The sequence below is a fragment of the Arctopsyche grandis genome, chromosome 1 (genome assembly GCF_051622035.1).
Source record: "Arctopsyche grandis isolate Sample6627 chromosome 1, ASM5162203v2, whole genome shotgun sequence".
Lineage (NCBI taxonomy): Eukaryota > Metazoa > Arthropoda > Insecta > Trichoptera > Hydropsychidae > Arctopsyche > Arctopsyche grandis.
Genome location: NC_135355.1, coordinates 8,576,541 through 8,601,618, shown reverse-complemented (window position 1 = coordinate 8,601,618; position 25,078 = coordinate 8,576,541). Strand labels below are relative to the sequence as shown.

Here is a 25,078-nt window from a genome sequence, read left to right as displayed (position 1 = left end):
AATCTCGCCCAAGTTATTCAATGCGGTGCTTGAGGGAGTTTTCAGGAAATTGGATTGGGATACAGCCGGAGTAAGCATCAATGGTCGCTTTTTGAGTCACCTTCGGTTCGCAGACGATATAGTTTTAGTAGCTCGTGATTCAGCTGACCTACTTATCAGACTAACACAGCTGGACAGGGAAAGTAGAAAAGTAGGATTAAAAATTAACGTAGATAAGACTAAACTAATGTTCAATAGTTATTGCATGCCTGATAGCATCCCCTTAGATGATAAACCAGTAGAAGTAGTAAATAATTATTTATATTTAGGTCAAATAATTGACATGTCTGGTAGTAAAAATGAAGAGATAAAGAGACGTATGAAATTGGGGTGGAGTGCATTTGGACGGATGAATGCTGTTTTTAAATCAAAAATGCCACTCTGCCTGAAGAAAAGGATCTTTGATCAATGCGTTTTGCCAGTGATGACGTATGGATGTGAAACTTGGACACTGAACGCCAAGATGCAAAATAAAATCCAATGCACTCAAAGAAGTATGGAACGCTGTATGCTTGGCATAACGAGGAAAGACAGGAAGCGGAACACGTGGGTGAGAAATATGACAAGGGTAGTGGACATAGTGGATAGAGTGAAGAGATTGAAATGGCAATGGGCGGGTCACGTAGCTAGGAGGATGGACGAAAGGTGGACAAAAGAAGTGCTTGAATGGTACCCGAGAGAAGGCAAAAGAGTAAAAGGAAGACCGCAAGGAAGATGGGTGAACGAAATTAGGAAAATGTGCGGAATGAGATGGATGAGTGTTGCGCAAAACAGAGACGAGTGGAAGCGTGTTGGAGAGGCCTTCATCCAGCAGTGGATGGCGAATGGCTGTAAATGATGATGATGATATGACCCGAACTATTCCCAAACTGTAGAAAAATCGTGATACCCTAGAGCTCCCATGTGATTTTTATCAACGTTTTTTCGATATACCTAACTTACTTTTTTACCTACCCAACAACGTTTTTCCTCAAAAATTTTTTGGCATGTATTGAAAAAGTCTTAACATTAGTGTATAACTTATTAGTTTAACATTAGTGTATAACTTATTAGTTTAACATTAGTGTATAACTTATTAGTTTAACATTATATGTATAACTTGTTGCAATATTCAACAAATACATATGTATGTATGTACTACATATATGTATGTATGCAGGGCCGTAGAGAGAAAATCCGGGCCCCGTTGCAAATTTGAAAATCAGGCTCCCCACTTGAACCATTTTAGTAAAAAATAAAATTATGTGGGTATTTCAATTAATTAATATATATTTCATATTAATTTATATACATAAATACAATACAGAGAAACAAATTAAATTAATTAAATACAACAATAAACTATGTATAACAGCACATAAAATGAAAAATAAAATAATTAAAACAATGTATACACACGTTAAAAAGTAGTTTCATTTTAAAAAAATAATGCCGTCATAAATAAAATAAAAATTAAACATATAACATAAAAAAACCGTAAAATATCAATTTATTTTATTTATGGAAAAACAGGTAATAATGTTTTGAATTTTGGATATTTTTTTCTGTGACAGCTTTTTAAAATGTCTCTATATATGTACATACTTCAGATTTATACATGTTCATTATGGGTTAAAATAATCAACATAGAAAACAGTTGAATAATAAAAAAGAATTTGTTAACGACAAATATTATTAATTTTAAAACTAACTTTGATTCGAAATATTCTAAATCCAGTCTACCGTTCGCAATTATACAGCAAAATTTAAAAAAAATTTAATAACCTATTTTCCTAAAGTCGAAAGATAAACGGATACTTTTAAAGATTAAAATCAATGATTTATTAGTATATTTCTGTTGAATTATTCTAGGAATAGCACGTACATCACATTTGCAATTTATTTTAAGTTAAAAGTTTCATAGCAAATTTGCAAATAGGTAAATGTGAAAGATTTTATATTTATTATCGATGTAAAAATTCACTAATCTAGTACTTTTAACCATCTGCCTTTTACCTGCTTGAATCGGCCAAGGATTATTTTGCTAATTTGTTTTGGATATTGTGACGAGGGAACTGACCATTCTGAACACCAGAACGGATCTTTTCTTAAATTTTATTATGTCTTATGGCATAATAAAATTTAGGGAAATACTTTACTTACTTATGTGGGTAAAATCCGTTACTCGAAAACAGTTTTACCATTTTACTTAGTGTCCAAAACACTCTAAGAGTATAAAGGCCAAATAATGCTTTTATACTTTTGCTAAAAATGTACATATTATTTGCGGGGGCCCCAAGCCCCCTTTGAAAGCCGGGTCCCGGGCTATTTGCATACCCTCCCCCCCTGCATATATGTAGTTTATAATCTTTGTTATATTTCTTGTAGATAGCATATTGTAAATTATATAATTTTATGACAAATGAAATGTAAATGAAAATACGTAAAATTTTCCGACGAAGTGTCCACCGAGTTCATTAGCCGTCTGAAAACAAAGAATCCAGTGACGGGAAAATTTATTCTCTTGATGATACTACAAACAAACCAAATCCAGCTAACAATAAGTAAGGCTTCACGTTATAAAGCATGCGCAGCGATAACCGATAACGAGCATCAATTTAAATAACTCAAACTATTTTTCCGGCCCAATTTATCCGTATCCAAAAGCTTCAATCTACGACAAAAGTTAAAATTAACTAGCTCTTGCTAGTTAATTTCGTAACTTGTTAACTAGTACACGCTGTGTACAGCAAGAGATTAGTTCACTCATACACGTGCACGTGTATGAATGATCTAATGACCAATTAGATCATTCATACACGTGCGCGCTGTGTAAATTCCACATGAAGGATATATTGTATATATGTACAAAGATATGTGTATATACATACATACATATATGCGTACCTGTGAACACAAAGTGTCTACATACCTTCACAACTGGCGCATACTTGTAGCTTCCCTTTGATAAAGGGATCGTGTCTTATCTCAAACCTCGTTTTGGACCAGGCACATCTATGCATGTACATACATACAACGAATACCTTGAAATACCTATACAATGAAAATACGATACTTTGCCAACGTGGAGCTTCGCTTGTCCATCCCCCCTCTGAAATTAATTGGATGTGCTAAATAAGGTTCTAATCAATGTTGCCTCTTATCTTTCGTAAAGTGGAATTCAATACATACATATGTATGTACATTTATAATTTAATATAATTTCAGCTGAATATTTAATTTTTGACTACATTGAGTTGGACACACTTTGGAAACAGGTATGGGTAACTTTCCATTATTGGAAAATTTCCACGAGTAAAGTTCGAGATACATGCATATTAATAAAATCACAAAATTAAGCGCATCTGCCTGATATTTTTATTAAATACTTTGATATTTTATTTTTAAATTATGTTGAGAATGATGTCTTTTAATTCGCACAATTTTGTTCTAAAAGTGTAGATAAAATTACTACTGAAAGATGTATACCGATTTGTTTTTTTTTACCTTACGCTAAAAGTTAAGCCTACTTATTTATGTATTAAATATCAAAAATATATTTTTGGTGAAATAAATCATTTTACGCTCGTCGGTTTTTAGTCAAATTCGTCAGTTCATTTTTCATCGTGGATATACATACATATATCCTCAAATTTTAATCGAATTTAAACTGAAAATCAAACAAATCAAAAATGAAGCTTGGTTTAAAAAAAATAGAAAAATTAAGCCCAGTTGATGGCTCTCTATGGAAATTAGCTAAAGCGATTCGCAGGACAACAAACTCGATTCCTCTACTAAGACGATGAAAGAATCACAGTGACGCGTGATTGCGACAAAGCAGAACTAATATCAAAATCTTTCCAAAAACATCACACACTCACACAACATTACAATCATATACAAACGCATAATAATGTCAACCGGTCCAAATCATCACAAAAACTTCTACTAACAGTACTAAAAATATAAAATTGGTGCATCCGTGTAAAATCCAAAATATAATACGTAATTTAAAAAATAAAAAGGCACCTGCGCGAGATTCAATATACATATAATATCATAATCAAACAACTTTCATTTAAAGCCCTAGCCTCATTATCTCAAATATTCAACGCATGTTTACTCACCGGGTATTTCCCAGAATACTGGAAACAGCCAACGTAATTCGCATACCTTTGCACGCTTTCCAAAATTATAGAAAAAATAATCTACACTCGTTTACTCAAAGTCGTAAATAAGAAATTACTAAATGAACAATTTGGATTTCGCACTGGACATTCCACGACCCAACAACTAACAAAACTGAACACGTGACGAAAAACTTTAATATGAAGAGAAGTACCGGAATGATATGTCTCCACATAGAAAAGGCTTTCGATACGGCCTGGCATGAAGGACTCATTCATAAGCTCCTTATTAACAAAATACCAAACTACCTAATTCTCATCATCAAATCGTACCTAACTCGTAGAAAGCTAGTGGTTAGTGTAAATAATGAATTATCGTCTCCAAAAATAATCGCAGCTGGCGTTCCGCAGGGGAGCTTGCATGGCCCACTATTATTCTCCATATATATAAAAATGACATACCTATTCCAAAAAACTGTCACATAGCCCTTTATGCAGATGATACCGCTTGCTTCACAAGTAGTAAAAAACCAGACACTATTCGTAAAAATCTTAAATTTGCAATTAAAACAATGATGGAACACAACTAATTGGAAAATTCAAATCAATCGAACCAAAACAGACACTACATATATTCTTAAGTGTTAGAAAGCATAAGCCAAGTTCAGATCTAAAAATCCCCTCTGAAGAAAGTGTAATAACAGTGGCTAGTAATAACAGTGGGTTAAGAATGAACGCAGCGATGACAAAATTTATGATTATTACCAAAAATAAAAAAAAAACTGGAAATGCCTCCCACGCCACTAAAAATAAATGACAAAAACATTGAACTAGTGCATCAATATAAATATTTAGGATGCTGGTTGAACGACCAATGGGACCATTCACAAGAGATTAAAATCAGAATAGAGATGGCGCGAAACGCTTTCTTCAAGATGCGTGATCTCCTCTGCAATAGAGATTTCAATCTTGACCTAAGGATGAGAATTTTTCACTGCTACGTTTTATCAGTACTTCTTTATGGGGTCGAATCCTGGACCATGACTCAAGCTACAGAGAAAAAGCTGGCAGCATTTGAAATGTGGTGTTTCAGGAGAATGTTGAGGATCCCCTGGGTGGACAGAGTCCTAAATGATGAAGTATTGAAATGAATAAAAAGAAAACGAGAGTTATTAAGCGTCGTAAAGCGCAGAAAACTCGAATACCTGGGTCATGTGATGAGAATTCCGAAATATGAAATCATACAGCTCATATTGCAGGGGAAAGTACAAGGGAAAAGAAGCGTTGGTAGAAGACGCATCTCATGGATGGGCAATCTCCGTGGATGGTACCAATGTGACTCCACAACACTTTTCAGGGCAACCATGGATAGAGAGAAGATATATGTCATGATATCCAACCTCCTACGAGGAGAGGAATAAGGAAGAAGAAGAAGAAGAAGAAAGTTTGAAATGGCAGTCACTAATAAAATATTTAGGAGTAACGTTCGATAAAAGAATGAGATGGGCACCTCACATTGAGGCAGCGAAATGCAAGGCGATGCGGGGTTTATCCTCAATATACCCAATATTTAATCGACATAGTTCTTTATCAACTCAAAATAAAATAAAATTATATCGCGCGCTCATATTACCATTATTAATCTATGCTTCACCTATATGAAATAAAGCCTCGAATTCTAACCTTTCCAAGCTCCAAGTAATCCAAAATAAATCCCTAAAAATAATTTATAATACACCCATATATACTAACATGAAAAAACTGCATGCCATATATAGTATTCCGTTTGTTACACACATTACTAACAAACTAACCAGTAGATTCTATGACAGAGTCACTAATAACCATACTAACACACTAGTGAAGAGTCTCGGTGATTAAAACAAAATATCTATACCCTTCGGGTATAAACACAGATTACCTAATCACAATCTGCTTTAGGTCATCGACTTTAGAGAGTGTTTAATTAATATTATGTATTAGATGTATTGTGAGCATTTATAAGAATTGTAAATATGTTTTTGAGCTCTTTTTCCTATTGCGATGTACATATTAACATTATTATAATATAATACTATGATTACTACCAAAATTAATTAAAAATTGTCAAATAGAAAATGATCAGTAGATCAGTCGCTATTAAAATAGATATAAGATGTATTTTGAACATAATTTAGTAATAATAAAAAGCATTTAAAAATCAAAATCAAACTGAAAATCACACAATATTGAACCATAGAGTGATTCCATTCGATATTTCAGTCGAATAACTAGTCTAGTTTAATGAACAGATTGGTCGTAGGCAATTAAAATCTTGAATGCAATCAACATCTTTAAATGTAACTGAATGTATTCGACTTGGATGTTAACTTTTGAATGACCTAACATAAAAAGTATTTTATACCATAGTGATATTTATTTTAAAAACCAGAAACCACCAAAATATTTCGAAATTACAACTATAGAAAAAAAATAAAAAGAAAGAAGAAAAGTATTGAATAACTAATGAAAAGCATTGAATAATATCAGATACATATCTATAGAGACATACACCAACTATATTACATGTATTTATGTATGTATACACATACATATACATATGTATGTGTTCTAGCAGCTTCGGAAATACAAGGTCGGGCAAATTCGATTTAGGTTCAAGATTATTTACTGTAGTGGTCGTGACATGCCTGAGGGATAAATCGAGATTGTTGCAACTTTCAACCGGGATTACCTGTTTTGACGAGCTTAAAGCTGACGGCATTGTGGTTTTTGAGATGCTCGTTCAAATTAGGATGGGTGAGTTCTCTAAGTACAGCCTCTCCCTGCCCTGAGGCCATCCTGTTTGCTGTACGCCCTTCCGAAGACACGCGCCTGATGCGGGACAGAAATCCGCTCTTCTTGCGTGGTGAATGCTCTGTGTATCACAAAAAAATTACCATTAAGATTCATGAAATCATGAGTATCTAATGACATAATAAAAGTTTAGGCTTTTCAGTCACACCAGACTAAATAAACATATGAATCTTTTCTAAAAATCGATCACGTCATCAAGTCAAAATACTACATATGTATGTACATATGTACAATAGAAGATAAATAAAATACAGTAAATTAAAAAAAAAAATATTATTCCTATCTTTCATTATAAAAATTATCATTGTAATGTTAAAACATACATAGTTTAACGACTAATATTTTTGCTTCAATTCTAATTGATATTTGATGACTGTAGCCAAATAAAATCGACAAACAAATGACGCACGAAAGTTTGTTTGCCATCATTTGCATGTTGGCCTCGTTTGCAACTTTGACTTATTAGAAACGTATCTTGTTTCAAATAGCAAACGCAAAACGAATTAAATATTTTAGCCAATTGATTGTATGTGACCGAACAGCGCTCCTGTCTAAATTAATTAACAAACAACATACAAAAAACAAAGCGAAAATCATGCGTATAAAATAAAAACAAAACAAACCTATGCTTCTATGTATGTATGTGTTTTTTGTTTTCTAGCGATAAAACATACGTATGAGCGACGGGGCTGAAATTATAGTCGAATGTTAAAAGAAAACCAACACTCTTCTATGTTAAATCTGAAAGGCGGTAAAAATTCACACTTTGATATATTATATGTAATATGGGAACCTTCAAGCGAGGAAGATTTGTCAATGGCTGGAGTTTTCCTGGAGTTTCTTGCATTTTTTCTTTCTGATCTCGGAGTGGAGGGTGCTGACAAAGGTGGAGGTTTAAGGCAGTCTTTATAAGGGATGGGTGTAACTTCATCGCTCAATCTCCAGTCGTCTTCGATATCTTCGGGCGTGGTCGCCTCCTCCAACAACAGATCCTGGAACGAATTCGGCCTCGGCGGCTCTGGCGTGACCACGCGAATATTTTCGGTAAATTCCGGAGCATTGGACACTTCAAAGAGGGCATCGAAGTTATGATCAAAGATGTTCTTTTTAGAGAAAGCCGGGGTAGGCAGGGGCATAGGCTGCTCATAGTTGTATATGTTGGGCGAACGTTGAGTCCTACCAAAATTGGGATCTTCGGATTTTTTGAGTCTGAGGAAACGGTGCTTCTTCTCCTTCGGCTTGTCCAATTGTTGGGACTGACGGTTGAAGGCTGCTGATGGGGGTCTGGAGAGGGGTGGGGAGGAGGCTGAAGTCCTGTTGGCGCTCACATCCGGGCCGGTGTAATAGTAGTCTCTATCCTTGAAGGAGTCCGTGGTGGACGTTGGGGATGAATCGGGGGTTGGGGGTCTCAGGGGGACGCGGGGTTCGTGCAGGTGGTCCAGAGTGGGGCGAGGCCTCACTAGGGGCGATTGGGTGCCGTATGTGAAATATACTACTTCGTCTGCAGGGAATATCACATACATTCCTGGGGAGACGGCATCGCGCCAATGTGGCCAGCTCGCCTCCTTGCTCTGTACCCCTCACTATATTTAAATTATTTATATCGGATACACTCCCCTCGGTCGATTCTACCGAATTATATGTGTCGGTTCGCGTGTGATATATTTATTTTAGATTATTAAGTTTGCACTGAGCTTCGACCGGTTAGCTATGCACTCGTATAGGATCATTGTTGTTTCAGTGTTGCGTGTTCGTCGAAAATTGCTTTTTGTCCCTGTACACCTCCATTACTGATGTTGAACTGTGAGAAATAATAATACGAAAAACATAAAATTTCATAATAAAAATAATAATGAAATGGGTTCTGATTCATAATGTATAAACGGTGATTTATTTTATTCCCAAAATACATACATATATAAATTTAACACATAAAATAATATTTTCAGAAAAACTTATTCAAAAAGTAGAGGAAAATTAAATTTTGTGTGGAATTATTGTTAAGGTATTATTTTATTAAAAATATATCATATTAAATAATAATATATAATATCAAAATTAGTGGTTCTTTATTTTGAAAAGATATTTGTATTAAATTACTTAAATTTGAGAAAATGACATTATGTAGAGCTATTTTATAAATACATAAATAGGTGGAAGTATAAATAATGTCAATCGATTAAAATATTTATATCTGTTCACAGCCAACACGTAAAAAGCCTATACATTAACTCACTTTACTCTGGATGTATACTGTACTTGTCATTTTTGGTCAAATCTCAAGTTTTTTCGTCAAAAATGTATAGACAATTTTCGTATATTCGAAAAGATGAAATATTCTTTTTTACACATAGAATAAGGATCTATGTATAAGTATATGTACATATTCGATAGTAAAGACATATTTTCAAATGGAAAAATATTTCAGGTAAATCTTGTTCGATATACGACTTCTGACTATACATATATGTACATATATGAAGTTTGATTCAACGTGTGCATCTTGAAATTTAGAGTGTTTTTCATATAATTATCAAAATCCAATGCTTGTTATTGAAAGATTGCACACGTGTAATAATATAATATATATTTTATATAAAACAGAAATCATGCAAATTTGCGGTTAGGTGTTGAAGCATCGCTTGGCGCACTAAAATCATTGCTTATATTGTACATTTTAAATAAATTCAAAATTTATATTTATATGAACCACATTTAATTATTAAAATCTGTCCATTATCAAATTCATCCAATAATATAAACATAGTCATAAATCGTTGTCATGTATAAAGTGCGGAGTGGCTAATTAAACTTTTGAGTGCTTTCATTCACTACGAAGAAATTATTGTTTTAATTGATAAATATATGTGAAAACAAGACGCAAGTGAAGTTCACTTTGAAGGCTCTTAAACTGATATCGCTTTAAGAGCCCGCCATAAATGGAAATAAATGTGACGTTGAAATTACGCCATGGTATAAATAAATATTCTCGTATCTTGATATGAAATTAATGATCAAAAAAAGGGATTGTGGTTTTTTATGTTTACTCAGATTAAACTCCATACGTAGTTTGGATATACAGACACATACATACATATGTATGTATGTACATAGGATGCCTATACGCTGAGGCTTATCTTTTACGTAGGTTCCTAAATATTCATCAAGTTCAATTATTCGAATATCGAATAATAAATTCAGAAGTAAGAAATTTTCGGAGTAAAATTAAACTAGTTTATATAATTTATCATAATAATTACATGTAAAAAAGTTTCACCTAAATCCAAGAACTAAAAAAAAGAGGGGACCTATAAGAGTAGGTACTAGGGTTTCTGACCCGGGTCCACCCGGGATAGACATTCCCGGGAATTCACGGAAATTTTGTTGTCCCGTGTCCCGAGAATTCTTATCTCAAATCCCTGCAATTGGATTTTAAAAAGTCTTGAAAATATACAAAATTTTCACGACTGCACGAAGGGAAATAATAAATCAAATACACAAAGAATCGTAAAATATTCTCAAAGGTTTGTTGTTTAGCAGTTCATAAGTACAGCGCATTTCCCGAACGTGGAAGTTTTATGAGCATAATGGTTCTGTGCGTTTGGCCAAAATCGTTTCTTGTAATTCTATTTTTGAAAAATCTCAATAGCGAAGGACTTCAACTTACCGATGAATCATTCCGAGAATTTAAAATTAAAATCGAAGAAAGGAGAAGCCTAAAACTGATTTTTTTAACACAAATTTTAAATAATTATAATTTAATACCGAACAAAACATTATTTAAATTTTGTAATAAAAGCGAATGTATATTCTACGGTGAAACTATTATGAAGCGAGTATATCCTTCTTGTATTGCCGATTCCACAATGGAAGAAACACAAAGATTCCACAATGGAAGTTATCAAAGACAAATATGTATACAAAATAACGTAAATAAAAATAACCTCGACTTTAAAAAATAAATTAAAATATACAGGCTATCAGGAGAATAAACCGATAATTGAAAAAAAAATTTTTCGTCCCTTTTACCAATAAAACCAACCGACTGAAACTGGAAGAGTTTTTTCCATTGCTGAGCATTTTTGTATCAAATCTAGAAATAGGCGAAACGGTTCTAATTTAAATATTTTAGTATTCTTAAGAAGCTACTTTAAATAAGTTTAATTTTATATACATTTTTCCAGTTAATGGATATATTATGTATTGTTTACTTTTTTTATATTTTATACTTTTAATTAATAAAAAATATATTAAATTGAAAAAAATATGTTTTTTTACATATGTCCCGGGATCGATACTTAAGATCTTTCGATTTTCGATCTTTGCCTTCCGATATTTGCGTTTTCTGTCGTTTAAGAGGGCTGGACAGCAGCGCCTTGTCCATACAAACGTACTATACTTCTCCCTACCTCAATTATGGCACTAGAGAAATTATTTTTTAATATGCTATGGATATCCACCATTGGGGTGCATCTATCGTTTTATTTTTTTGATTAATTATTTTTTATAGGAGCTAGGAGCCGCCAAACATCTATAAAATCGCCTCTTTTTTACACCCACGAAAAGAGTCTAGCGTGGTTATTTAACGGTCGATTTAAAAAAAAATACGCCAATAGATGCACAAAAAATATCTTTCTCATACCGATGATGAAATTTTTTTAAAAATTGGTCCAGTTTTGGAGGAGAAAATAGTAGAATTTTATCTGGTCGAAGCGCAACTGTCGCATTCACTCAATATATATATTGTCGCATTCACTCAATTTATACATACACTCAATATATATATCGAAGAAAGGAACGGTAACAAAATTAAGGTTTCGGGTGTACAGCCCTCTTAACATTCTGTCTCGTCACGGAGACCGATATATATATATATATATATATATATATATATATATATATATATATATATATATATATATATATATATATATATATATATATATATATATATATATATATATATATATATATGTATATATATATATACATATATGTATGTACATATATTCAATAGAAATATGTCTGACAGACGTGAAAACATATGTACATGACACATTTCTCATTAAGTACGAGTAAATATTTCCACATTTGGGTCGTCGTAGTTCATGTTAATACATATTTATGGTGTTGAAGGCGCGAAAATCCTAGGAAACATTTTCTATTATTTTCCATCCACCTATTTTCCATATACTTGGAGTGAATATTTCACTCCGTATTTGCGAAAATTCAAATTCGAGATAAAAATAATTTATGAAGTGTATTGACGTTTGACCTGGGGCGCACGTCACACTTGTAACCGACGCTGGATCACCCGTCACAAACAGGATATCTCAAACTTTTCCGGCGAGATAACCCACTCTGACGCTATCAAATTTGATTATAGAGCTCGGCTAACGTTATCGAAATAGCTTCACGCTGTGTACATACTGTATATATGTATACATGTATAATAAATGCAATATAAAATTTCATCAAGCGATAATGGAATGAGGCTATAGTCGCATTCAACTTTGATAATAATCGTCTGCCAATATTCATGCAAAAGAGCTGACGCGACGGAAAATTGAACGAAAATTATTTTTAATATTATAAATTCAGATAATTTACATTTTTTAATAAATAACCAATTCCAAGCGCATCGGATTTTATTTATGATGTTTGCTATGAAGTGAGTATTAGGTTTTCCTACTGGAGCTAAATGATTTGAAATTGAGCTATTATTTTAATTATAAAAAATATATTTTATTATTTTAATTATAAAAAATATATTTTATAATTAAAATAATAATAATGTCGAATAAACGACACTTTACTGTGTTATAAAATTTTTCTTATTTATCAAAATTTCTTGAGAATTCTCGAGAAATTTAAGAAGTTAAATTGAGAATTCCAATTTCTCGAGAAATGAAAATCATCGAGAAATCAGAATCACTAGGTGCAACCATGACGTTAATTTTACATAAGAATATAAACAATAATTTATATATTTTAAAATTATTTTTTTGTGTACTATTTATTATCTGTGTCCAACTATAAATTTGCTTTAAAAACATAGGTGGTACTCGCCGTCCTACCAATATTTTACATATAATGTGTTCTAGGGTACTCCCTATATCAGGAAGTTCAAAGTTATCGTCACTTCCATTTACCAGAATTTCGGATTTGTTGAAATTTGATTTTCAGTTATTATTATTTTTTTTATTTATTCAATAGAAATTTTCATTAAATTTTTTTTTAATTTTCGCTTACCTCTTTTTGTTTCACAAATTGGATTACAATAAAAATTTTATTTTGAATATTTGTTCAAAATTCATATATTTTTTGAAAAACATGAATTTTTCATAGTATTTTATCGACAAGCAATGATTGGCCGATAAACACACTGGCACTTTTTTGGGTTAATTACTAATTTACCAGTAATTAAGAATTTAAGGCAATGAACTCCATATTTTCGATGAAAGGATTTATTCATTTAATTCGACATGTCTAGATTATCACGATCTCTTTTGCCTTTGAACGTTATACGAATAAAGCATATCTGATTATAAACAATCAAGATATTCTGTTTATTCAAACAGTCCAAGATCACATCTAGTGTCCATTATTAAAACACACTTGGCAGGAAATTCAGCGCGTCTCACTTCATTGTGGCCCCAGCTTTGTTTACTCGTTTGAAATTTGAACAAACATTCCAAGTAACTCTGTATGTACATATGTATTCACAGCCATTTATATTCCATTATATATTAAATGGTTCATTGTTCCCTAACTATTTCAAATGAAAACTTTATTTTGGGACTTTCGGAAATGAATATTTTATACATAGATGCAAAATTTTAACGAGCGGATATTTTGACCTGAATAGATTCATTTTCAGCCTCGTCTCGAAAGTTTCACAGCCCAATTTCTACCGGCGATTGCCATTATCCTTTTTGCACGTACAAAACCCCCCAGTGTCAAATATCAAATTACTCCTGTGCTGTCAAGTTCAGCGAGAATTAATCGACTTTTTCTTACTCAAATTACTCATTAGAATATCTTTTCCGAAATTCATTTCTTTAATAATACATATACATACTAAAACATTTTTTTCCAAACTTCACTTATACCTATACATTATACGTGTATAGGTTATTCGTTACATTTGAAAAGTTCAAAAGCAATTTAAATTTGTATGGATATAAAATAATTGAAGTGAAAATACACCGGATTACTTTTTGCGTTTATAAATTCATAAGTTTGTGAAATATAAAATTTGAATTACTAATTAAAATATCGTTATTTCCATGAATAACACAAACATAAATTAGTATTTATTTTTAATTTCGTATTTGTTAGATGCTAAAGCTACATACATCAACACTTTCAAAGTATTATTATTATTTATTCCTTTTCAAAACCACCGGAAAAACACTGTCAGAAAACGTAAGTCAATGGAATTAAAGAAAACTGAACTGGAGTGAATATGAAAAATCGCAATTTTAATATTCATTCTGTGATCCATTGGATTTTCTCAAAATTCTTTGTTTAAAATTAAATAATTCCAGAAACTTATTTTTTTCATAAATATAAATATGCTTTCAAACAACTTGTTTTTGACTGATTGTAAATTAAATTAATTTAAGAAAAGACAAATAGAAGAAGAAAACAGTAGCGAGTTCTTGGGTCTAGATATGCGGGTCTCAAACATTCACTTGTTCAATTATAACCCCCAAAACAGCCTGTGCAATAGACATTTCCATCATATACATATGTGTATAATGTCGCTATTCTGTCTGTCTGTGTAAGATAGCATTCGCCGTAATATAATAGTCGTTTCGATTAGACATACATATGTATGTGCATACGTCACAGCTAAACCACTGCCAACAAAACGTATAAAAATATAATAACAAAAGAAAAAAACTTCTATATATACGCTAAGTCTCCGAGCGTTTACTGCCATGTATTGAAAATTTTATTAATAAATTATTGGTGTTTTATATTATTTATATATAGGTACGTAGGTATTTTTTTTCATATTAAACAATTAAATATAAATATTATATTTAAAAGGTATTTGAAATTTTTATTTTTTATTTTTACTTTTTTTTTTTAATAATTTAATATGCCAACACCCATTCGATGATATTTCATCGGGTACAATACTAGTACTGCTATAATTACCATTGATAAATTTTATAACAAATTGGATATTATGAGAAAAAAACGGAGTTGTCAGGGATTTCTAACAATATGTAATTTTTATTAATTATTTTAGACTTTTGTACATAAGCTTCTGAGTAAATTAGATGACACCATTGCTTATGAACTAACCTCAATTGTACCATAAGGAAGCGTATGTATGTGCATACATATATTACACTTTCACTTCGCTTTCACGGAAAGTTAAATCATCGTGCGTATACAAACATATAACAGGACGCTGGCCCGCCCAGCATCCGAACGCAAGCCAAATTGAAAAATCCTCCAACACCAATTCTACGTATTTGTGATTGACAAACAGTACACTCAGTATTTTCAAATTGTACAATTTATGAAGGGTTGCCGGGAGAACGAACCCTCTAATTAATTATGCACGGCCAATTAGGCTCGGCCCGCTCTCAACCCTTTTGGCGCAAAATAGATCGGCGACCGCGGCAAAAAATTAGATAATGGCATGAAAATAAAACGGTCCCGGGGTCGTCGTTCTATTTTTCGGAGAGCAGTTTGGGCGCCACTCTCGCTGCCAGCCCAGCCGGCCTTGCCGAGAAAAAAACGTGTCATTATCACCGTCGATTATTTTCGACCGCACCAAGTTCAAGTCGAAGAACCTCGCCGATGTTGGTCCATAAGCCCAAGGTTCAAGTCTTGAACTTTAATGCCCCGGGTGTGATGATTGGCACGATGAAACTTCGGCCCGGGTGTGTTGTTCGGTTCCGGTTTGCGTGGTAGCCATTCGCCATATGGTTAAAGTTAACTAGCTAAAGCTATTTTTGAATTTATCAGTTGCATTGATGAGGTTCATCTGACGTATGTATGTGTGTGTTTGAAATTCAATGCAGAATTTTCATTTTGAATAATACATATTTAATTATTATGCCAGCAGCATAGCTCGGTCGTTAAGCTTCTGCTTAGCACCGAGAAGCGCCGGTTTCGATCCCATGAGCTGACCTCGATTGAAAATAATTTTAGTAATAAAATAATAAGAGTACATCTGTAGTGCTGCTGGTCAGACTTGGATATTTGTGACTCCAGGTCGATCGTTTCCTATCAGAGTTTGCCAATTTTATCTGATTTCATTGTTGAAACGGTTCCAGTTTAAAATTGGCTAAAAATCCTTCCTACCTACTATGTCACCACTATTTGACTATGATTAATGTACAATATAATTTATATACAATTCATAGATGTCTCGTTAATTTGCGGGTTTTTCAGTGTCTCGTAATTCAACGACTTGTAATAAAAATGCTGCATTGTTTGTAATTGGCCAGGAAGGCCTTCCTGGTATACATACATATATGTAAAATAAATAAATCACATATTATTATTTAAGACATATACGTTTGGTCAAACATTTCAAAGTACCACTGGAAACATTTATACAATAAGATCAATACAAGCATTTATACAATTCGATTTTATACGATCATCATCCACAGAGATATCTCTGGAGAAATTTTGCAGAATTTTATTATACAAATCGGCAACCTCGAGACGCTGAATAACTTGAGATTTGCAAGAGAGATTGGAAAGAAGAGTTCGCAGGAACTCTGATAGGAAACGATCGACCTGGAGTCACAAACCAAGGTCTGGACAGCAGCCACCAGTGGAATTCGAGCCGTGACCACTCCTCTCAAAAGCTATTATATGGTAAACATTAGTCCATGCTGCTGATTTGATTATTTCAAGTAAAATATAACACAAGTAATGTTTAAATATCAGTTTTAGATAGAAACATTAAGAGTGCAGGTGGGAATAATGATAAGTAGCTACTAAATGATAAGTATCGACTAAAAATAGCTCTTGGGCTGCTGGAAAACTTGAAATGAATCTAATTCAACCTAATTATAACCTTTTTTTGTTTTTCTTTTTTTAACTATATTTTTTAATGGATAACGCATTTTATTTTTAATTTTATATACACGTATATACCAGGAAAGCCTAACAGGTAAACCCCAATGCACCTTCCTGGTCAATTACATATAACGATATACAATTTTTAGAATAATTTTAATACAGCAACATAGAGACAGATATCTATGGATAATTTTTTGAACTTAAACTTACATTTTTGGAACATTTTTTTTAATGAAAATCATCAAATTTTGAGATGCTGAAAAACTCGAAAATTTGCGAGACACTTATGGACAAACTTGCAGCATTTTTATACGACTGAGAGAAATTCGAGATGCTGAAAACTCGAAAATTGCGATAAATGGGTAAAGGTTGGCAATTTGTTGGAATCATTTCAATGAAAATCAGATAGATCGATCGACCTGGAATCATAAACGAAGATCTGGCCAGCAGTAACCAGTGGGACTCGAACGCGTGACCACCATGTTCGAAAACATATGTATTTGCTAACCACTACTCCACGCTACTGGTTGAAACCACTAGTCCACTAGTCCACACGACATGAAACAATTATACGATAACGCAAAATACATCATCTTTGTATGTAGATTTAAAAATTAAAATAAAACCGTGGCATTTTCAACGTAAACAATATTCTCAACTGATCAAAGATTCCTATTTATTATAAACTAGCTGTATTACCCGGCTTCCCTCGGTATTTGTAATATAAACCGTTTAAACATGACAAATCTAATAGTAAACATGTTATTAAATTTATTTGAATAGTTTTATATTATATAAATTTATTTGAATAGTTTTATTTTATATAAATTTATTTGAATAGTTTTATTTTATATAAATTTATTTGAATAGTTTTATTTTATATAAATTTATTTGAATACTTTTTTTTTAATAAATTGACTGTCACGAACAAACAAACATATATAGTAAGTCTCTTATAAAAAATTATATGTATACGAAATTATATGTATACCAGAATCCAGTGCCTGCGCCACCCAGGGCTCGCCCCCAGCGCGAAGGCGGATTCGCCCTCGGCGCCTTTGCCCCCTGGGACTTCGAATCCTTTGAATCGAAAATAATCGAATTATTTGTTCGATGACGTCACGGATTTACGACCCAACGAACGAAGGCTACATACATACATACATACATACAAAGTATCTTTCCAAATTGAATTGAAAAAGTGAATAATAGCACATTAGGTTGATGAATTTTGAGTTTAAGGCAGACTTTCAAATCATACTAATCAGGCTTATTTATTTATATTCAATATATTTTCAATACATTTATTCTTCTGCTTGTAAATTTTCGTGTTCGTTCAATGGATGAAATGTTTGCAGATTTCCTACTATTGTTGTATCTACGTATTTTTGACTATGTGAAAACCCATAAATCTCTTTGAAATTTACCGCAGCAACAATAATCAAACTCTGATTTAAATTCAATGCGACCGTAATCAATTTACGATACGCCTTAAAACGTTTCCAATTTTATGTACATGCTTTAAAATACACGTGAAACGTATACTACTATTTGGGGGCCGTTAAGTTTGTTTTATTTACACAACCTTTCGCAAAAAAAGTTGACTAATCCAATTCGGAAAAAAGGTCAGCATTTGAATCGAAGCTCTCCCGCTAATGAAATGCGTTCTTTACTTTTTTAATTTATTATCTAAAAAAAAAAACTGCCAAGAGCGTCTGGGTAACGTTAGTGGTACAAAATAGACGTGATCGACTGTGACCGCTGATTGCTGTGTTGAATTTTTAATTTAAAAATCGAATATTTAGTTGAAAAGCTTACGAGTACGTGCGTGTGAAATTTTTCCGGGAATTTATTTCGATCCGACCACTCATTCGTTGGAAAACATACAAACATACATACATATGTATACCAGTGCAATTCTAAAAATTGATTTTAAGCCGATGATGTTGATTGTTATGAAATTCAAATAATAATGGCGCCTGTGCAGGAAGTGATCCAAATTCGAATCAATCAAGTTATTACGAAAAATATTCGATGTTTCAGTGATATTTTTGCTAATCAGTCTGATATAGACAGTTGGGTCTCCAATTTGAATACTCGATACTGAGTATATTCGTCCATTTTTAAGCTCTCGATAATCGAATGTTTTGAAAATTTCTCGATTAATACTCGAAAATCAAAAATAGTAAAATATTTCAAAAACAAAAATAATTGCTTTCGGCGTTTATACCCTAAATATACAATGTAGCTTAGAGCGGTACTATCAAGTAATGATTTTTTTGCATAACTTTGGTCGTTGGCTATGTTAATGGGATTCGACGGATAAATTTCTTTTGTGTCTTCGTGTTCCCCGACTTATCTTATTAACAGCAACAAACAATATGAAATATCAAAAAAATATATTTTGGATTTGCCGACTAATGGATATGCAGCTGTGGCGTAAACTTTTGTAGAACTTGAAAATTATTTGTACTTATCCATCAATGGAAATTATAAATCAAAGCATCTACATTCATATATGTATATATCTTTAAAGGCATTCAAATATATGAATTAAAAATAAAAATTGCGAATCATCGAGATTGAAGGTGTTATGTGAAAATTTTTGGGTTTTTTGATAATTATAATACGTGAGACGAATAAAAACTAATTTGATATGATGACTGACGTATTATGTATATTTCATTTTTATTTACTTATTTACGTGAAAATTTCTAAAAATCGATGCAATTGTGACACTCAGAGTTGTAATTTTGAATTCCTCTCTGCAATAGCCGTAATTAATGATTTTCTGAAGATATTTACTTTCATAAAAATAATAGAAAACTAATTAATGTATTTTAGCCATGTCAAAGCGATCAGAATTTCGGGCTTATTTTAAAAGAAAGGAACACAATTCACCCCTCACCGTATGTAATAAATGTGGTAAAAGCATTGGATGCAAAGGAGCGACAACTACTGGGCTGATAAATCATTTGAAATGTCATGCTTAGAGATAGGCATATCAAATATAAATATGTATATAATATATACGTAATAATAAAATAATTCAGAGCCTCAATAAATACGAATAATACATTTACTACACTACGAAATTGTAATCATTCCTAATAATACCAAATTTGATTTTAAAAAATAAATGAATGAGCAATTTATTTTTTAAATAAATCTCAAATGAAACTTTGATATCATATATAACACATAAAAACGAGAAAAAGGCGACTTACATAACCAGCGAAATAAGCGAACTCATATATCATAGATAAATTTGCGGCGTCACATTGAAATTATCGTCTTAAATGCTTTTTTCATATAAAAAATAACGCTTTTATATTTCATTTGAGCTGAGTGGAGGCTACTAGATTCTATCCGACCTTAGCGACTCATTTCCTGGGATGACCGGCCTTAACATCTACATATGATTAGGAATACTTGGCCGAAGACTCGAACAACCCTCTTGCCAATGTCGCATATTGTTGGCAAGGCTTACAGACAACACTTTCGCATCGACGACCTTCGACATCGACATTGATAACAAATACTATCCAATATCCATTCAATTAGACAAAAAGTGGTTCAAGATATATGTAAAAACATATGTATGTATTTAGGACAAATAATAGACATGTCCGGTAGTAATGAAGAGGAAATAAAAAGGCGTATTAAATTAGGATGGAGTGCATTTAGAGTTTAGACGAATGAATGGAGTTTTTAATTCAAAAATACCACTTTGCCTGAAAAAAAAAATCTTCGATCAATTTTATTTTACTAGTGATGACGTATGGATGTGAAACTTGGATATTAAACGCCATGTTACTATACAAAACCCAATGCAATCAAAGAAGTATGGAGCATTGTATGCTTGGCACAACGAGGAAAGACAGGAAACGAAATACGTGTGTGAGAAGTATGGCAAGGGTAGTGGATATAGTGAAGGGATTGAAATGACGGGCGGGCCAAGTGGCTAGAAGAATGGACGAAAGGTGGACAAAATAAGTGCTAGAATGGTACCCAAGAAAATGCAAAACGATAAAAGGAGGACCACATGGAAGGTGGATAGTCGAAATTAGAAGAAATTGTGGGGTTACAACTAAAGATTTTTAGTTGTAAAGTATTTTACAACTAAAAATTAAACGTTACAATCTAAAGATTTTAGTTGTAACGTTTTCCGTCTTTCAAGAACCAAAAATACTATCGCATTGGAGCGATCTGTAATGACGAGTGTACATTGATTGAATAATATATCATAAAATTTCACATCTCATTTTAATCAAAGACAATGTTAATTATCCGCTAAAACATTTGTCAAATCCACATTAATAAATTTCAGTGGTACACGTGCAGGTACATACATACATATGTATGTTTGTATAATATGTGATCCCTTAAAGAGAGAGTTGGTGGATTGTAAATATTTTCTTATGAAAGAATGTACTTGCATATATATGTAGTATGTATATTTAATTTGTATTCCTTTAGAATGCAACCCTATATTGTACCTATATGTATACATGTAAGTACGGAGTCGGAATTGTGATTGACTGTGATGGATGTCTTTTGTTATCGTTTTTTTTTTTTTGGAATTGGCCAAGTTTGTACGTAACGATGTCGCAAGAGTTGTCCCTGAAACCCCAGTAAAAATTTTAATCTATTTCAGCGGCGAGAGATTCTTCACGCGCGCGCTCGCGTTATATCTGGATGACAGCTTGCGTAAAATTAAAAACGTGGTCATCCAATAATAACACTACGACAGCTTAGCGGATTAAAGCGGTCGAAGAGATTTCGCAAAAAAACAACACTTGGAAGTGAACTTGAGCTGAAAAAAATAAACTTTACGATCGCTAGTGTTGTGACGTCACGGAAATCATCCTCTGGGATGCGCTGAGAGATGCGTCACGATGATGGCAATATTTTGGCATTTAAAACCAACGTAAATGCCAATTGGTAGCATGTTGGTGCTGACGATATGACATTGGACCGAGACGATGCTTGCTCTGGTTAATTGGTCCGATTGGATCGGTCTACCTGATAGATGAGCTAGTCGAACTTGTATAATGTATTATGATTTTTTTAAATTTCATAGTACAAAGATATCTCTGCAATAGCTTAGTTTATAAGATTGGTCTACTTGATCTACCTAGAGGTAGGATATCCAAGGTGCCACTCATTGTTCCATTGTTGGAAATCCTTTGTAAAAAAGGTTCGGCAAACCTTTAACAATGCATTTACAACATTTGAACAATACGCGGCACCCTCTGGGTCCGGGCTTTAGATCTACCCCACGAAATTGATCCACCCCACGATCTTTTCTTCCACCCACTTTTTTGGCATTTTAGAATTATCGAATTTGACTCAGATAAACAGAAAAGTGATATTATAAAGAGTTCATCTCACATAGACAATGAAAACTCTGCCTTTAATCTTTTTCACTGAAATGAAATCTTCAAACAAATTTTATAAATTAAACCAAAACTCAAGACCAATACTACGTCAACCACTGGTGGAAAGATTTGTCTATATATATATTTGGATATAAATATTCAGTGGTGTAGAAGTGTCTCAAGTATAACCCTCCCCCCCCCCCCCCGCCTCTCCGCCTAAATATTAACAAAAACCTCGAATTGATGCTGAAATTCCATTAGTTGTATGCGCGTCTATGTGAAGTGTAGGTGTGTAGACGATAAACATCTGGTGCGTAGGGGTTGTTGTGGCACGTGCAAGGGTTGTCTATTGTTCTACATTTTTTGTGGGACACTTGTTGCACTTGGTCATTTTCGGACGTGTCGAAGCCGTTCGAAAGTCGATTGATGAATGATGATTTCCTAAAATTTCGCAAAAGTGGTCGCACATAGAAAATCCAAATCCAGGATCCTAGTTGTTTTTCGTTTTCCAAATGCACTCCATCCTAATTTCATGCAATTGGCAACCTTGTCCTATTTCTCGCAAAATTCGAGTTTTCAGCATATCGAATTTGCTGATTTATGCAAAAATGTTTGTCAAATTTATCCTCTATGATGCTTTGTAAAATTTCTTATCGATGTTTATAATTGGCCAGGAAGGCACAATTGGGGTTTACCTGTTAGGCCTTTCCTGGTTTATACATATTTGTATAAAAATAAAATAATAAAATCATGGACCAAACTATATTAGTCATCTCGGGATCGACTAAGGTCGAAAACACAGAGTTGTATGTGCTATGTGTTTTTTTAGGTACTTTTAAACATGCGAAAAAAACGCAGCACCCTTAGTCCATGTACATGGTACACAGTTTTTACTGATATGTTTATCCCCCTGGAGCGTTTTTAGTGATATTTTTATCCTTGTATTTATGCTTGCTTGACAGTGATCGATAACAGTTTAGAACAAATGTTAAAAAAACTTGTCTGAGCTCCCAAACATATGCATTCTGCACGTGCAACTTCACCCGAATTCGGTTTGGGGAACCTCCACTGTGAAACAGTTACAGCGGTGAGCCAAAGGAAGTGACGTCCCGTACCACTCAGTGTGTTTTCCACCTAATTGTAATTCCAAAATCCCGGGTTTTAAATTTTGGCTCAGGATTGGATTCACTAGTCGCACATATGTGAAAATAGAAATCATATGCGTGTATGCAATGCGTAAAAAAAATGAATTTGCAGCAAATAAAAGTTTTTATTTAAAAATATAAGTTTTACATTTAAAAGAAGAGGGGCACGTTCCGGCTCAAAAAAAAGTTCTACACCCGCCCCACTACACCACTGCAAATATTGGTAGCGATATGTCTGTCGTCAGCAATAATCAGCTTGTTCGCCAAAATATAATGCTTTTAAAATTACTTTTAACACAATAACATCAGTCGGATGATGCTTTTGTAATGACTTTGATGAGGACTCAATATTATTAATTAATCTCCATGATTATATTTTATACTCGCAATATATTTTAACTTAATATTATTGCAACAAGATTTACGTTTTTAGATATGTCTGTTCCATCAAATATGCTGTACATTTTAATGGTCCATCCAAATAAATATGTATGTATGTATATAAAAGTAACTGTACATGAAATTTGTTATTCCGATGCTGTATTCAAGATTTGAATTATTCTGTCTGTCAGTTAAAATACATAGAATATACATATTTGTGCATATGCCGGTAAATATGTCCATTGATTGAATACAGCATGAGTTTAAATGATGTTAAACTACCAGGGTTATCAAATATTAGAATATCGAATGTCGAACAGCACTTTAAATTATTAAGATTAAGTTCTAGAAAGGTAAAGGTATTATTAAAATTTTAAAAGAATCCCATTCCGGTACATCAAATAGAATCAAATGTGCTGTAGATTGAAAAGAGATTTCACTGTTCGACAAATGACGACTTTTTTTTTGGTTCAGAGACGAGATATGACTTTTCTTATAGATCTATGTCCAGTGAACACGAATCTGGTAATAAAAAATGTTGATTGGCTCGAGATTCGGCGATATATGTTATTTTTAAATCGCGCGATTTTTCTATATCTCAAAATCAGTCAATTTCCCGTTCAAAATGAATATTGGAGTCTATAGTTGGGTATTTTATCTTTCATTATTAGTACTTTTCAGCTTTCAAATCTCTCTAAATAGTCGTCCAGTTCAAATCAAAAGTCAAAAGTACATATTTTTACTTGGGATTTTTTCCCACTGTTAATATTATTTTATATTGAGTATTTTCTATTGAAACATGTGTTCTGGCCACACTATTTTTTGTTTTCGTTTAAAAGGGTTAATTAGAAGTGTGCTGAATTTTAAATCCACCAATTTATAATAAAAGAGATCGAGTTGATTATTAATTGGAAATGAAACGATATAATACAATAAAATATGAAAATAGTACTCATCATGAAGAAAATTGTATGTATGTACTTGGATTATTTATCTATAGATATATTCAAGTGGCACGGTTGAGTTATGTATTATTTTTTTCGGCTAGTATTAGATTATCATAAAATTGCTATATAAATCAGTCATTATAAATATGAAATATTTATTATAA

The 25,078-nt window shown here is 32.8% G+C and overlaps 1 protein-coding gene across 2 annotated transcripts in view; it reads right to left on the bottom strand.

The window, feature by feature from the left end:
• The window catches only part of LOC143915436 (uncharacterized), a 184,607-nt gene that overhangs the window by 147,198 nt on the left and 12,331 nt on the right, over positions 1 to 25,078 (bottom strand). For both annotated transcript variants that reach the window (XM_077436094.1, XM_077436101.1), the window contains 2 exons: positions 7,792 to 8,799; positions 6,877 to 7,059 (listed from right to left, as the gene is read on the bottom strand). In XM_077436094.1, the coding sequence (XP_077292220.1) occupies positions 6,877 to 7,059; positions 7,792 to 8,521 (913 nt within the window). In that variant the 5' untranslated portion in view covers positions 8,522 to 8,799. The remainder of the gene's footprint in view (positions 1 to 6,876; positions 7,060 to 7,791; positions 8,800 to 25,078) is intronic.